This window comes from Molossus molossus, unplaced genomic scaffold (genome assembly GCF_014108415.1).
Source record: "Molossus molossus isolate mMolMol1 unplaced genomic scaffold, mMolMol1.p scaffold_m16_p_24, whole genome shotgun sequence".
Taxonomy (NCBI): Eukaryota; Metazoa; Chordata; class Mammalia; order Chiroptera; family Molossidae; genus Molossus; species Molossus molossus.
The window spans coordinates 11,900,601-11,915,003 of NW_023425360.1; the positions used below are offsets into that span (position 1 = coordinate 11,900,601).

The window sequence follows — 14,403 nt, forward strand, 5'->3', positions numbered from 1 at the left end:
TTCCTAGGCCTGGTTCTCACCCTTCCCCCCTTGGGAGCCCATGTTCTCAGTTTCTCAATATCCCTCTATATTGTCTGTGTGTGTATACAAGCATGACTATGTGTTCCGATCCTGTCTCTGCTCAGAGGTGCCTGTGCCAACCTACCGCGCCTCAGTTTTTATGCCAGTCCCTGGGAACCCGCCTGGCCCTTTTACAGACGTACCTAGAATGCTGCAGTGTGAACCCCCAGAATCCAAGCAACACCTTCTGATGACCCTGTGGGTGTGCCGCACAGTGCCCCCAAGAATGTCTTCCCACACACGTGCCAGGGCTGCCCAGCGAGGGCACATTCATCACATCTGCAGGCATTGCCAAAGTGCCTCCCGAGCCTTGTGTGAGCTTGCCTATCTCCCCAGCCTCACCAACAGGATTTGGGGTTGGGCCCATCTGATAGTTAAAGATGGCATCTCGTTTGGCTTAAATATGCACGGATCTCTTTCAGTGAATGAGGTAGAACATCTCTCTGATCGTGTGTTCAGAAGCCTTTACATTTCCTTTTTATCGCTGGGCGTGTGCCTGGTGGTATTTTCTTCTTCCTTCTAAGATCGCGTCACGTACGAGAGAGATTGGCTCTGCTCCTACGATACAGCGTCGATTTTTTCCAGTTCGTGTTGCCCTTTGACTTTGCTTGTGATATTGTTGCCTTTTTGGTGTTAATCCTCACCCAAGGACATTTTTTTCATTAATTTTTAAGATAAAGTGGAAGGGAGGGAGAGAGGGGGAGAGAGAAACATGGATGTGAGACAGACACATCGACTGGTTGCTTCCCACACAACCTTGACCAGGGCTGGGGATTGAACCTGCAACCCAGGTACGTGCCCTTGACAGGGAACTGAACCCATGACCCTTCAGTCTTCAGGCCGATGTTCTAACAGCTGAGCCAAACCGGCCAGGACATGACGATGTTGCTTTTTTCTTACATACTCAAATGTATCAGTATTTGGGGAGGGGGTTCTGGATTTTGAGTCATGAAAAGGCCATCAGCTCTCCAAGCTGACGAAAGCAGTCTCCCATGTGAGAGGCTTGGGAACCGTTGATGCTTTTATTTTTAAGTCTTTGGTCTGCTTGGAGTTTATCCAGGTATAAGGTGTGAGGTAGGGATCCAACCTGGTGTTTTAACACGTGACCCACACTTCAGGGGAGGACCGGTCAGGTGACATGTACGGTTTATGTCCATCCCTTCTGATGAAGCCAACTTGTTCCTCAGGGACAGACAGTGCTCCAAAGGCGTCGTTGGGTTTGCTTATTTTTTCCTTAAAGTTGTTTAAATGCAACCAAATTTTCTCTCTGAACATCTCAGCTCTAGCAAACCTATCAAAGCTCTGTCTCTCCCAAAAAGGAGGTAGCCAGCAGCAGGTTCATGGTCAAGAACAGGCCTCGCATGGACTCAGGGGAAAAGGACCGAGCATTTTCCACCTTGAGACAATCTCCCAAAGGGGTGCTCTTTGGCAGCTGGTTGGGTACCGTGCCTACAAGCTGGGTGTTGGGCTGGTGGTATAAGGCACACTGGCCCCACCAGGTGTCAGATGGTGGCGCCTTTCTGATGAGCTGGCTCCCTCCCACCAAGGAGCAGCCCCTCACCCCCCGCTTCCCCGTGAGCCCCACAGTCTGTTTCCAGGAGACTGAGGAGGGTCATCGGCTTTCATTCTCACTTCTATAGGGAATCCCGCTAACTGTTACCCTGACCCATGGTGCCCTGTGAGCAGGGCACAGCGTTGCCAGACGAAGTATTTGTCACCCACTTAGATCTGAAGTTCAAATAAAGAGTGAATACAGCCCTGGCCGGTTTGGCTCAGCGGTTAGAGCGTCGGCCTGAAGTCCAGAGAGACCCGGGTTCAGTTCCCGCTAAGGGCACGTACCTTGGTTGCAGTTTGTCCCCGGCCCTGGTTGGTCGTGCGGGTGGCAGCCACTCGATGTGTCCCTTTCACGTCGATGTTTCTCTCTCTCTCTCTCTCTCTCTCTTCCTCTCGCTCCCTCCCACTCTTTCTGAATAAAAAACGGAAAAATGTCCTCGAGTGAGGATAAAAAAATAAAATAAAATAAGAGTGAATACAGCCCTGGCCGGTTTGGCTCAGCGGTTAGAGTGTTGGCCCGTGGACCAGAGAGTCCCGGGTTCAGTTCCGCTAACGGCACGTACCTCAGTTGCAGTTCGTCTCCAGCCCCAGCTGGGGTCATGCGAGTGGCAACCACTCAATGTGTCTCTCTCACATCGATGTTTCTCTCTCTCTCTCTCTCCCCCCTCCCCTTTTCCCTCCCACTCTATCTGAAGATAAAAGCAAAAGTGTCCTCTGGTGAGGGTAAAGAAAAAAGAGTGAATACATGTTTAACCTATCTCCCAGAGATTGTGGGGGAGATGCCTCTACTGGAAAACCCATTCCTCTTGTATCAGAAATTCAAAGGTAACTGGGTGTCCTGTAGTTTTATTTGCTAAATTCAGCAACCCTAGCAGGATGGGAAGATAGGAGAGTGAAGAATGCTGCTTCAGGTCTTGTTTCACCGTGGATTTGCCCAACAGCGTGGAGGGTCCGACGTATGAATATACCCAGATAAGCCAAGCGTGTCTCCCGAGCTCTGTCCTGCTCCAAAGAGCCTGGGTTTGTACGTCCAGGCACGTGTTCCCTGAACTGTGACTCGGCAAGAACATTCAGGGGCCAGACAGCTGAGCCCGGGAGGCCGTCGGACGCACGTCAGGCGGCAGCCGCCCCCTCCTTCTGCTGTTCTGCAGATTGACCAACACCAGTTCGACAAGATCCTCGATCTGATCGAGAGCGGGAAGAAGGAGGGCGCCAAGCTGGAATGCGGGGGCTCGGCCATGGAAGACAGGGGGCTCTTCATCAAACCCACCGTCTTCTCGGATGTTACCGACACCATGCGAATTGCCAAAGAGGAGGTACGGGGGCGCAGGGAAAGCCACAGCCCACGGGGCTGGTGCTGAGCTGGGGGAGGACACTGGGTCTGTCCCACGGGTCCTCCTGGGGCTCGGTGACCCCAGCTGTCTTGTGAGGGGAGCATGTTTCTGTCTGGGGGGTCGTCTCTCTCCTGGGGTCCCCAGGGAAGCCGTCTCGCCCCTACCTGCTGCACGTGAGCACGTAGGGTGTCAGGAAAGGCTCCCAACAAGGAGATGCCCGATCAGGACACACGAGTCCTACTGGACAGTACCTCTCACTGCCGTCTTGCGTTCAATTATAGATTTTTGGGCCGGTGCAGCCGATACTGAAGTTCAAAACTACCGAAGAAGTGATCAAAAGAGCCAACAGCCTGGAATACGGGCTCACAGCCGCCGTGTTCACGAGAAACCTGGACAAAGCCCTGAAGCTGGCCTCCGCCCTCGAGTCCGGCACGGTCTGGTGAGTGGGCCCGTGTCCGGTTGTCCTGAGCGACTGGCTTGCCTGCTTCATGAGTCACCTACTAGCCGAGAGAGAGTTCCTGGTCAGATGCTCTGGGCAAGCACTGTCTCTGCTCCGCTGGGTCCCCGAGACCGCCATCTGAGACTGGCACCATCATTGTCTCCATTTTATGCGCGAGGAAGTGGAGACACAGAGAGGTGGGGTGAGCTGCCTAGGGTCACACAGCCAGCCCGTGGCAGCGGGGGGCTCAGAGCTGGTCGTCCAGCACAAGTGCCTGTGATCTTGGCTGCTGTGTTGCTGCCCCTCAGACTTCCCTCCTTCTGATTTTATTTTGTATTCTGATGCTATTATTTTTTTTTGTTTTTTTATCCTCATTTGACATTTTTGCATTCATCTTCAGATAGAGCGGGAGGGAGAGAGGGAGGAAGAGAGAGAGAGAAACACTGATGTGAGAGAGACACATCGACTGGTTGCCACCCACTGAACCCCAACCGGGGCCGGGGACGAACTGCAACCAAGGTACATGCCCTTAGCGGGAATTGAACCCAGGTCTCTCTGGTCCTCAGGCTGATGCTCTAACTGCTGAGCCAAACCGGCCAGGGCTGTATTCTGATTCTAAATGCAGTTCATGCAGCCCTGGCCAGTGTTGCTCAGTGGTTAGTGTCGGGTCATGGGTTCGATTCCTGGTCAAGGGCACATACCTTGGTTGCAGGTTGGATCCCCAGCCCCAGTCAGGGGGCGTGCGGGAGGCAACCAATCGATGTCTCTCTCTCTCTCACATCAATGTTTCTCTCTCCCACTCCCTCCCTCCCTTCCACACTCTCTAAAAAAAATCGATGGAAAAAATATATCCTTGGTGAGGAAAAATAAATAAAAGCAGTCCATGCTCCTGAGAAAAGTATGCTTGAAATTCCCCGCTTCACCAGGAATTCTACAGATCCACCAGCCTCGTGTTAAAGAGACTGGTGGATGATAGAGGAGGACTGGGGCTCGGGGGGCTGAGGATGAGCCCCGAATCCTGCAGGTGAGAAGCGGCAGAACTTTGGAGTGAGGGTGTCCCGTTCCAAAGTGAGTGTGACCCTCTGCTTCGTAGCTCCCTTTCCTTCCTTGTCCCCTGCCTCTCAAGGGAAAGCTTGACCCTAAGAACACCCCAATGTCAGTGTCTGCTGGGAAGACGAGAAGGCGGAGTTGAAAGCACACCGTTTCCCTGATCAGAACGGGGACAAAAGTCACTCTGACACCTCGAGCGCCTCGAGCCCGCACTGCTAGGGATCCAGGTGGGTCCCCCCCAGGTAACCACGAGCGTCTCCTTCTCTCTCCAGGATCAACTGCTACAATGCCATCTACGCACAGGCTCCGTTCGGTGGCTTTAAAATGTCGGGAAACGGCAGAGAACTGTGAGTGTTCTGTCCCTCACGCTAGACTCGCAGGGTGTGGCGTGGGCTCGTCTGCCTGCGTCAGGCTGGGTCCTCTCCCTGGGGGCTGGGCTGGATCCCCTCCCTCCTGTCCTTCCCCCGCCTCGTATTCATGCTCCTTCAGGCCCCAGGACCAACCTCCAGCTGGGCTCAGGTGTCTCCAAAGCACCTGTCACATGTGGGGACATTCAGTAGATCCTCACTGGGTGAGGACTTGGGCAAAACTGCCCTTTCGCCACATGTAGGCCATAGTTACACACACCCCTGGCCCTTGGCAAGGAGACAGGCTCTCTCCCAGGTCGGGCTCTGGCCGTCAGACCACGGGCGGCTCTGATAGGAGCCTGTGGCGCCTCCTGCTGGCCCTGGGTTCCATCAGACCCACCATGGACTCCTTTCTGGTCCCTTTTTGTGCAAATGTGGCCACTGGTCTCTGATTGGCTGTGGCAGCTGGGGGACCCAGCACCTGCACAGTCCCGGACACGCAGCACCGCCCTCCCACAGCAAGAATTTCTGTCCCCAAAGCAGATGTCTCTGGATGTCAAAGCTTCAGGCACGGCATGTGGGACCCACCTGACTCCCAGTGCGACTCACCCCGACTGTCACTGACTGTCCTTACCTGCGTCCCCTCTGTCTCTCTTCCTACCCCCTGACAATGCTTCCAAATTCTTAGCACCCCCTGCCCGGCGTGGAGCAGGGCCGGGTGCGTCTTCTCTGGACGGTCCACGTCTTATTCTGTTGATGTGCCACAATCGGGACTTTTTTGAATGTCTTGTGTGTGTTTTTTTTGACCCTTGGCATATAGTTTCCCAAGGCTTTTGATAAAGTACTTTAACATAATTCACCAGGAGCCTGGAAACTGATGAAAACTGATTTCCATGTTCCGTTGTCTCTAATGGATGTCTTCATGTTGCAATAAGTTCCCCTTTTTTTGCTGGAACCCCGTGCGGTGGATTCCATGGATTTCCCCATCCCGCCGGCCCCCGGGCTGGGCTGGCAATGAGCCGCCCACCCACGGGCCCTCCGGGACCAGCTTCTGTGCTGGGCTTCAGAAGAAGCCTGCAATTTCTCTTCCTTCCGGGCGCTTTTCTTAGTTCTTTGTTTTGCTTTGCAATAAAAGTAATACAGTAACCAAAAAAAAAAAACCCCACACCGTAGAGATATGTGCAAAGTCAAGGCCTCCTTCTCTAACCTTGGATCCCGTTTGGTAGAGGTAGCCACTGATGAGTTATTAATTTTGTTCTTTGGTTCATTCATTCACTTGGCTGATGTTTATTGAGCACCTTTGATGCGCCAGGTCATCAGTAACGGCCCCTCCGACATTCTTGCTAGAGTCATAGATGGTCGTGAGCATGAAGGTGGTCCTGACGGGGTGAGAACCAGTTAGGAGATGCCATAGTGGGTCAAATAAGAGCGGCAGAAACTTGAACTTGGGCCTTGACTATAGGAATAGAATGGGGTGACCCGGGCACCTCATTTTACAGGAACGATTTAATACTGGACTTCTTATTGCGTGCTAGTTCAACCAAGCGATTTCATGACTTCGTTTGCTTATCTTTACTAAGCTGAGAAGCCCATTAACCATTTTTGAACACCTACGATGCCACCCTGGATGCTCACTGCTGACTTTGAAAGGTTACTGTGCATTTTCCAGGCACATAGATGCAAACATGTGCATTCTTTTCTGTTTTCAAATGTAATGGGAGCAGACTGCTTTTTGCTCTTAGGGGTGAGTTTTGGGTGTCCTGTTCTTTTTATTGGTGGTCTTCTATGATGGACTTTTCTGTCATTCCCAAGGGGTTTTGCTATTATAGATCACGCTGACATTTTTCCTTGTGCATGAACCTTGATCCACATACGGGAGATTGTGTCCTAAAACTGGGTGATCGGACACATGAAAAGGGGACTCCCCATTCTTTTAGTCTGCATTTCTTTCATTGGGAGGGGGTTGAATACCTTTTTCACACTTATTAGTCATCTGTATTTCTTCTTCTGTGAACTGCCTGTTTGTGGCCTTTGTTGATTTTTCCATTTGTTTGTTTTGTGGGTGTTTTTTTATTGGTTTGTAAGAGCTCTTTGTATATTAAGGAAAACAGCACTCTTTTTCACACAGGGTTGTAAGTATTATTTTTTTTCTAGTTTGTCATTTGTCTTGGGGGCTTTTGATGGAGTTTCTGCTCTACAAAAGTTGAATTTAACATTCTGTATATTGTTTTTATATATTGTGTTATGTTTCGAAAAGATTACAAAACAGCCCTGGCTGGTTTTGCTCAGTGGTTAGAGCGTGGCCCACGGACTGGAGAGTCCTGGGTTCGGTTCCTGCTAAGGGCACGTACTTCAGTTGCAGTTTGTCCCTGGCCCCGACTGGGGTCGTGTGGGTGGCAACCATAGATGTGTCTCTCTCACGTCGATGTTTCTCTCTCTCTCTTCCTCCCTTTCTCCTTCCAGTTCTATCTGAAGATAAATGCAAAAATGTCCTTGGGTGAGGATAAAAAAGAAAGAAAGAAAGATTACAAAACAATTCACCCATTATCATGGGCTTTTGGAGTATTTGTTTTAGGAAATAAAAGAATCTCAGTGACATAGTCACATAAAATAGTAAGATTACTTTCTACCATTTACTTTTTCTGTAGCACATAGTAGGTGCTTTGCACAAATTATCTCTACTCATCATAACTACAAGGAAGTAGTGGCCTTCCCATTTCACAGATGACATAATCGAGGCTCAGGGAAGACAAAGGACTTGCCTAAGCTACCTAGATCGAAGCCAGTGGTTCCCATCTGGAACTGAGTCACATCCCCTGGCTTGTCCGAACACAGACCCTGGCCCCACCGCTAGAGGCAGTAAGTGTATTGGTTTTCTGTTGCTGCTATGACACATGGGCATGGTCAGTGGCTTAAACAACACACATTTGTCACGCTACAGTTCTATAGGCTAAAAACCTTGGACGTCTCAATGAGCAAAAATCGAGGTATCTGCAGGGTTACCTTCCTTTCAGGTTCCCTTGCCTCTTCCGGCGTCTGGAGGCTGCCCACGTTCCTTGGCTGGTGGCCCCTTCCTGCATCTTCAAAACCCGCAACGTCGCATCGCTCTGAACCTGCTTCTCCCATCTCGTTTCCCTCGACTCTCTTCTTCCGCCTCCCTCTCCTCCTTCCAAGAATCTTTGCGATGACCAGGGACCCACCCACATAATCCATGCTAATCCTCTATTTCAAGGGCAGCTAATCAGAGACTTGAATTGCACCTGCATCTTAACTCCCCTTTGCCATGCAGCTGAACCTATTCACAGGTCCATAGAACGAGGACATGGACGCCTTAGGTGGGGGCGTCATTCTGTCTCCCGCGGTTGATCTGGGGGAGGCCTGAGGAGCTGCGTTTTGAGCCGGTTTTGAGGTGAAGCTGTTGCTGCTGGTCTAGGGACCACACTTTGGGAAGCACAGAGCTGAGGGATGAGATCAAATTCTGCCTCAAGTCTTTCCAGGTGCAGAGCCTCCAGTGACCAGCTCTGCTCCCACCTCTTTTCATAAACAAGGACGCGTGTTTATTGACGCAACAGCAGAGCGATGCTGCAGAGGCATCCGAAGCTGCCTGTTAGTTCGGCCCTGCAGGTGGCCATGGTGCCCGGAAAGGGCCGCCCAGGCTGTGCCAGACTGAAAGCAATGACATCCATCAAAGATGCTCGCTCACAGGCTGTGGTCACTCTTTCATCCAGTCCGTGCTGACATCTCCTCCCCTGGACTCACTTCTCACAGCTGGAAACCAGCTGTGAGCTCCGAGGTCGCTCCAGGCTCCATGTCCCTGGCCCTCATGGATCCTCTGCCCACACCCCTCCGGGGCCTCTGCCTCTTCTGTGTCTTCAGCTACAAGTCGTAAACCCAGCCCTGGCCGGTGTGGCTCAGTTGCTTGGGCGTCATCCTGCGCAAAGAAAGGTCGCCGGTTCCATTCCCAGTCAGGGCGCATACCTGGGTTGCTGGGGGCAGCTGATCAGTGTTTTGCTCTCACATCGATGTTTCTCTCTCTCTCTCCCTCTCCCTTCTTCTCTCTCTAAAAATCCATTTTTAGCCCTGGCTGGTTTGGCTTAGCGGTTAGAGTGTCGGCCCGTGGACCGAAGAGTCAAGGGTTTGATTCCAGTCAAGGGCACGTACCTCAGTTGCAGTTTGGTCCTCGGCCCTGTTTGAAGTCGTGCGGGAGGCAACCAATCGATGTGTCTCTCTCACATCGATGTTTCTCTCTCTTTCTCTCTGTCTCCTCCTCTCCCCCTCACCCCCATCTGAAGAAAATGGAAGGATTTTTTTAAATCGATTTTAAAAACCTTAAATAATAATAATAATAATAAGTAAAAGTCATAAACCCAAAGTAATGCCTCTTCCCCTGTTCCCCCTCCTCATTCAACCATGAAGACCCTCTCTTCTGGCTCTGTACTCTCCATCCAAGAATTTGCCTTTTTTTTTTTTTTTTTTATTCCCTTGATTCTCTAAAAGCACCACCTAGTCTTGGATATTTCAAAAGCATCACGCACAAAAGCGTCACTATTTAAACTTAAGTTGCGCGCCCCGTTACGTAAACTTACTAATGGCGGTACAATCCTGGCTCTTACGCTGTGATGTCATCGCATCTTTGATGCTCTGCGTAAATCCCAAACTGCCCCGCTTCCCTGGAACAGCTAAGTGACAAGCCCCCTTTCCATGTTCCTCTCTTCTGTGACCACAGAGGCGAGTATGCGCTGGCTGAATACACCGAAGTGAAAACCATCACCATCAAACTGGACGACAAGCTCCCCTGAGCGCAAGGCGGGCTCTTCCCCTGACACCTGAATGTGGCCGATCACACCTGCGGGAGAAAAAAAAACGACACTTCTGACCTTCCTGGCCCACTTTCTTCTGGAGACCCCACATCCGCTGCATGGGGACGATTTTTATTTTCCTCTCGCGCTCCTCTGTTATTGACCAGTATGTTGGGGGTGACAGTGCAGTTCTGCCTGGGGGTGGCGCTCTCGGGCATTTCCAGCTTCCCTTTCCAGCCAGGTTCCTTGGGACAGTGAGGAGGCCGAGCGCACTGCCGACAGGAAGTGGTGTTTGAAGTTTCCAGCGGTCACTTAAAAGTGCTTTTCTGACACTACTCCAGTAAGAATTTGGAGAAACCTCCCCGTATGCTCTAGAAAATTCGGCCTTGTACCTGTGGGTCCCTCTGGGTTACCCACCCGCAGAACAAGCAAGCCCCTCTTACTGCTTAGCTGAAAAGGAAGAGCACTCAGTTTACAAACACACAGAATTGCAAGGATCCAGTGTGGGCACTCTGGGGAGGCGAGGACTTGGAGGGTACTGCAGGTCTTGGGGGGGAACGGGTAGGGGTCTTCAGGGACTCCACCTTGACACTGACCTGGGGACTCAGCTTAAAATCAGTACTGCCTTCGGAATATGTCCGAATCACCAGCCCAGAGAGCCTATCAGAAACGCTGTCACAGTCTCCCTTAAGGCTGTGACGTTCACGGCAGAGCGAATCCAAGGGTAAAATTAAGTCCTGCACTTCCCACACCAGAGCCACCCTGCACGCGTTGACAGAACTGCGTTTCTGCCCCTTGGATTCGTGGTTGATGAGCCTGTGTGTTCTCCCTTTTCTCTAATTCAGACGAGTAGAACACACAGCTGGAAAGGCTGCTGTTAGAATACAGCCCGGGTTGCGTCTGAGGACTGTCTTGATATCAAAATTCACGATTAATCATCAAATAACACCCAAACTCCACGGAGGAACTGGGTCTCCTCCTACAGTGTCCTGGTTGCTGCACTAAACAGGTTGTGAGGTTTTCATTTCCTCTTCGTACAATTACAAGTTTCAACTGGAGAACAGAACGTGTTCCCATATCGCTTTAAGAAAAAAAAAAAAAACTTAAACTGGGTCCTTTTGAGAATCAAAAACAGATGCTTTGTTATAACTAGTACTTTTCTGATGGTGCTTATGTTTGAGAATTAAATTATGTTTGAGAATTAAATTGGGGGGGGCAAAAATAAAATGAAGGTCTATGTCCAAACCAGTGTATGGCGAAAGCAAGTCATATATGAAACGGGGTCATTGTTCTTACAAGAAATATGCAATGCACCATTCACTGTCTCTTCAGCACCACTTAATCACTTACACTGTCAGTAACTTGTTGAATCAGGATTTAACTCATACACTGAATTTTCAGGATTTTATCTTAAGTAATTATAGGCACTAACCTTGATAGGAATACATTAGAAGGTTCTTATTCTTTCATTGTACAATAATGCCTTTAATATGAAATGGTACATTATTTATAATGGATATAGTTAATGTATCTTTTTCTAGTTGTAAGTAAACAGAGGTGGTATATTTAACCTTCTGTAATATACTGTATTTAGAAATGGAAATCTATATAGGATTAGATTTCAGTTCTCTGGAGGTTGACTCCCGTGCTGTGGTTTAAAAAACTCTATTGGCTGGGAATCCTGACTCCAGCGTCAACAAAGCAGCATCAACAGAATAAAGTTGGATATTTGTGAAATGCTGTCTTCTTTTCGCTTGAGGACCACATCCATTTTAATCCTAGGGCTGACCTTTCTCTTTCTTAGACCTTCTATATAAAAATGGCTTATGATAAAGCAGAACCAATAACTTAAGAAAAAAAATTAGTTGCCTGACTGAATTTAGCCTGAGTGTTGAAATCCAGTCCCAGGTTTTGGGGGTTGAGCCGCAGAGGTTCTGCATTCTCAGACGACACGGAAGCTGCCTGGGTCTCTCTTTACCATTAATTGATAACGATGTGAGCGTGGCAATGGGGGAGGGGATCCTGCAGGAGGATTTAGGGTGTGCACAGGTTTCCACTTTCTGTCCCCTTTTCTCCATGAGGATTTAGGTGTTTGGGTTTAACTTACCATAAGTTTCTGAGGCTCCAAACCAAAAAGCCTCAATCACCAAGTGTCCAGCCGACAGTGAGGTTGGGCCATGAACATTCCCTGTACTTGGGTAGGTCCACCATGCACAGCCTGGGATTTGACTTTGAAGGTCTAGATCGCTTGGGCCATGCAGTGACGACGCACACCCTTTAAGAGAGAATTTAAGGGATGCTTGAATCAGATCCCTTGCAAGGAGAACACATGGATGCCTTCATGTGTTCAGACCCCTCCCATGTTCTCATGCTAAATGGGAACAGAAAATTCTCAGGAAATGACCTGTTCCTGCACCAAAGCATGACTCTCGGAAGGGAATGATTCTGGGGACCCAGATTGCCTGTTGTGTGTGAGTGTGCACGTATGTATGCATACGTACACCTGGGTGCCTGGGGTAGGGGGGCACAGTCTCTGAAAGAAGACCCTTTGGAACGCCCTAGTTTCTCCTGATGGTGGGCGAAGCCCTGTTAATGTCCTTGCTCCTGACATGTAGCTAACCTGAGGTTGAAGGTGGATACTGAGGGACGCTGAAAACAGTGTCCAAGGGGGAATGTGAGGGAAAGTTAGAGGACCATGGGTCAGCAGGGCTCAAGATGAAGAAACTGACCTGTGACAACCTTCCCAGGCAAACCTGTGACTAACTCATGCTTATGGAGAGTTAAGTGCTGGGGTACAACTAACTCAAAAGAGTCCACTTGTGTGTGGGGTGTCCCGGCTGTTTTCTACGTTGGGGACATTCCTAACCTATTTCCAAGCTTATTTACAAGAGAAATTGAGTTGCCCGCCCCTGTCCGCCCCAGCACTGGGCGTGCGCTTCCTCATAGCGCCGCTAGATGGCGCAGCCGCGCTCCCTGAAGGCGCAGCACCGGGGTGGCGGGGCCCACTCAGCACTGTGGGCGCCACGCCCTGCAAATTATTACGGACTCGTCTGCAGCACTCGTACTGCCGTTTTATTGCATGCGGGAATTAGGACCTCAGTGGTGAGGACAGGATTGCAAAAACGCCCCCTCCTTCTGGAAGGGCAGCCTCTTGGGAGCAAAGCAAAGCTGCCCCGTGGTTCCCTCGCCCGCCAGGGAGCCGCTCCAAGCGGGGCGTGCGTGCGAGGTCGCGTGGGGGCTCCGCATCTGCCTGGCGTTTGTGAAGTGACAGTGAAGGTGGTGGTGATTGGTCTCTGTGCCTTGCGCTAAATCTTGGGAAGGTCCCGGTCATAACACTGCAAGCCAGGGGCCTCGAGTGCGGGGGCTGCGTGGGTGGAGAACCACCACTTTTCCGAGCAAGCTTCTCTTTCTCCCGTGGGCCCTTGGAGCCGAATCTGACGCCTGCCTGCAGGGTGAACGTGCGTCTTTGTGATCCGCGTCTGGATAATGGCCTCATGGTGTGATGAACATACTTATATTAGGTTGAAACATAATAAATTCCCAACGTCCCATCAGGTTTTATCTACACTCCCCCCACCCCCACCAGAGAACCCCAATTTTAAATAATCCACCAAATAATGACACCCACAATTAAATGAGTAAATTCGTGTAGTGGAAGGGGCGCAGCTTGCAAATAATAAAGTTTTAAAATAAATATTCCTGTACTCCCTACAAAGAGCTGTGCACATGTCAGTATTTCCTGCCCTTTTCATATTTACTGCGCGTATGCGGCCAACAGACACTCACGTCCGAGGGGAACCGCGGGTTCTGCTGGGGAGCAGAGCAGAGGGGCAGAGCTGGGCCGCCCAGAACCGGCCCATCGGACCGCCGCGCCTGCCCCACGTCCCTGGGCAGGGCGCCCAAACTTGGGGTGGGGTGGGGGGCAGTGCGCTAGAACGGCCGGTGGGCTGTCATCTCCCCGGCAGGAGCGGGGAATTTCACCCTCTGCGGCTGCCGGCTAGGGAAACTGAGGCGGGCGGGCTCGGGATCGCGGCGCCGGTCCTCGCCCAGCGCCCTGCGCGCCGCCCGCCTCCCGCCCTCCCCTCCCGCCGGCGGCCGCAGGATTGAGGAAGTGCGTCTGGGCCCGGCCCGGCCCCCGCGCGCGGCCGGAGCGCAGGGGGCGGAGGGCAGTGCTGCCAGGCCCCGGCCCGCACGCCCGGCCCCGCCGCCGCCGGAGTCTCAGGTAAGCGCTGCGGGTCCCGCGCCCGGCGCCCCGCGCCCCTCCCGGGGTCCCGCTGCTGCGTGCGGCCGCTCCGCGTGGAGCCCTGGGCCCCGCAGCTCGGGCCGGCGCTCCCGGGGGCCGCGATCGCGGGGCGACTCCAGCCTCACGGCCCCGCTCAGACCCCAGGCAGCCCGCGGGGTGGGGCGCGTGCGGGGCCCCGGATTGGAACCCTGAAACCCCGCGCGGGACGGGGCGGGGCGGGGGGGGGAAGGGGGGGAGCAGAGGCAAGAAGGCAAAGTAGGAAAACATACCAGGGTGTCTACATGGCTCCTAGCCTTTGGCGCGAACCCCATCCTTCAGCTTGGAGCGCGGCCTTGTGAGCGCGCGTGTGCGCGGAGTGAGTGTGAGCGCGAGCGTGTATGGAGTAGGTGTGAGTGTGAGCACGCGTGTGCATGGAGTGTGAGTGTGAGCGCGCATGTCCGTGTGAGTGTAAGTGCGTGTGTCGGGGAGGGACTGCCCCGAGTCTCTTTTCCCAGGGGGCGACCTGGTGATGCTGGAGGGGCCCAGCTCGCCTTCACCCTCCCCGAAGCCTGAGGCACGCTCTGTGCCCAAATGAGTC

At 52.1% G+C, this 14,403-nt stretch overlaps 1 protein-coding gene across 1 annotated transcript in view; it reads left to right on the forward strand.

The window, feature by feature from the left end:
• Positions 1-10,685, forward strand: part of ALDH1A3 (aldehyde dehydrogenase 1 family member A3) — a 34,548-nt gene extending 23,863 nt beyond the window's left edge. The window contains exons 10-13 of the mRNA XM_036277874.1: positions 2,766-2,930; positions 3,230-3,387; positions 4,710-4,784; positions 9,511-10,685. Of these exons, the coding sequence (XP_036133767.1) occupies positions 2,766-2,930; positions 3,230-3,387; positions 4,710-4,784; positions 9,511-9,583 (471 nt within the window). The 3' untranslated portion in view covers positions 9,584-10,685. The remainder of the gene's footprint in view (positions 1-2,765; positions 2,931-3,229; positions 3,388-4,709; positions 4,785-9,510) is intronic.
• Positions 10,686-14,403: the final 3,718 nt, after the last annotated feature.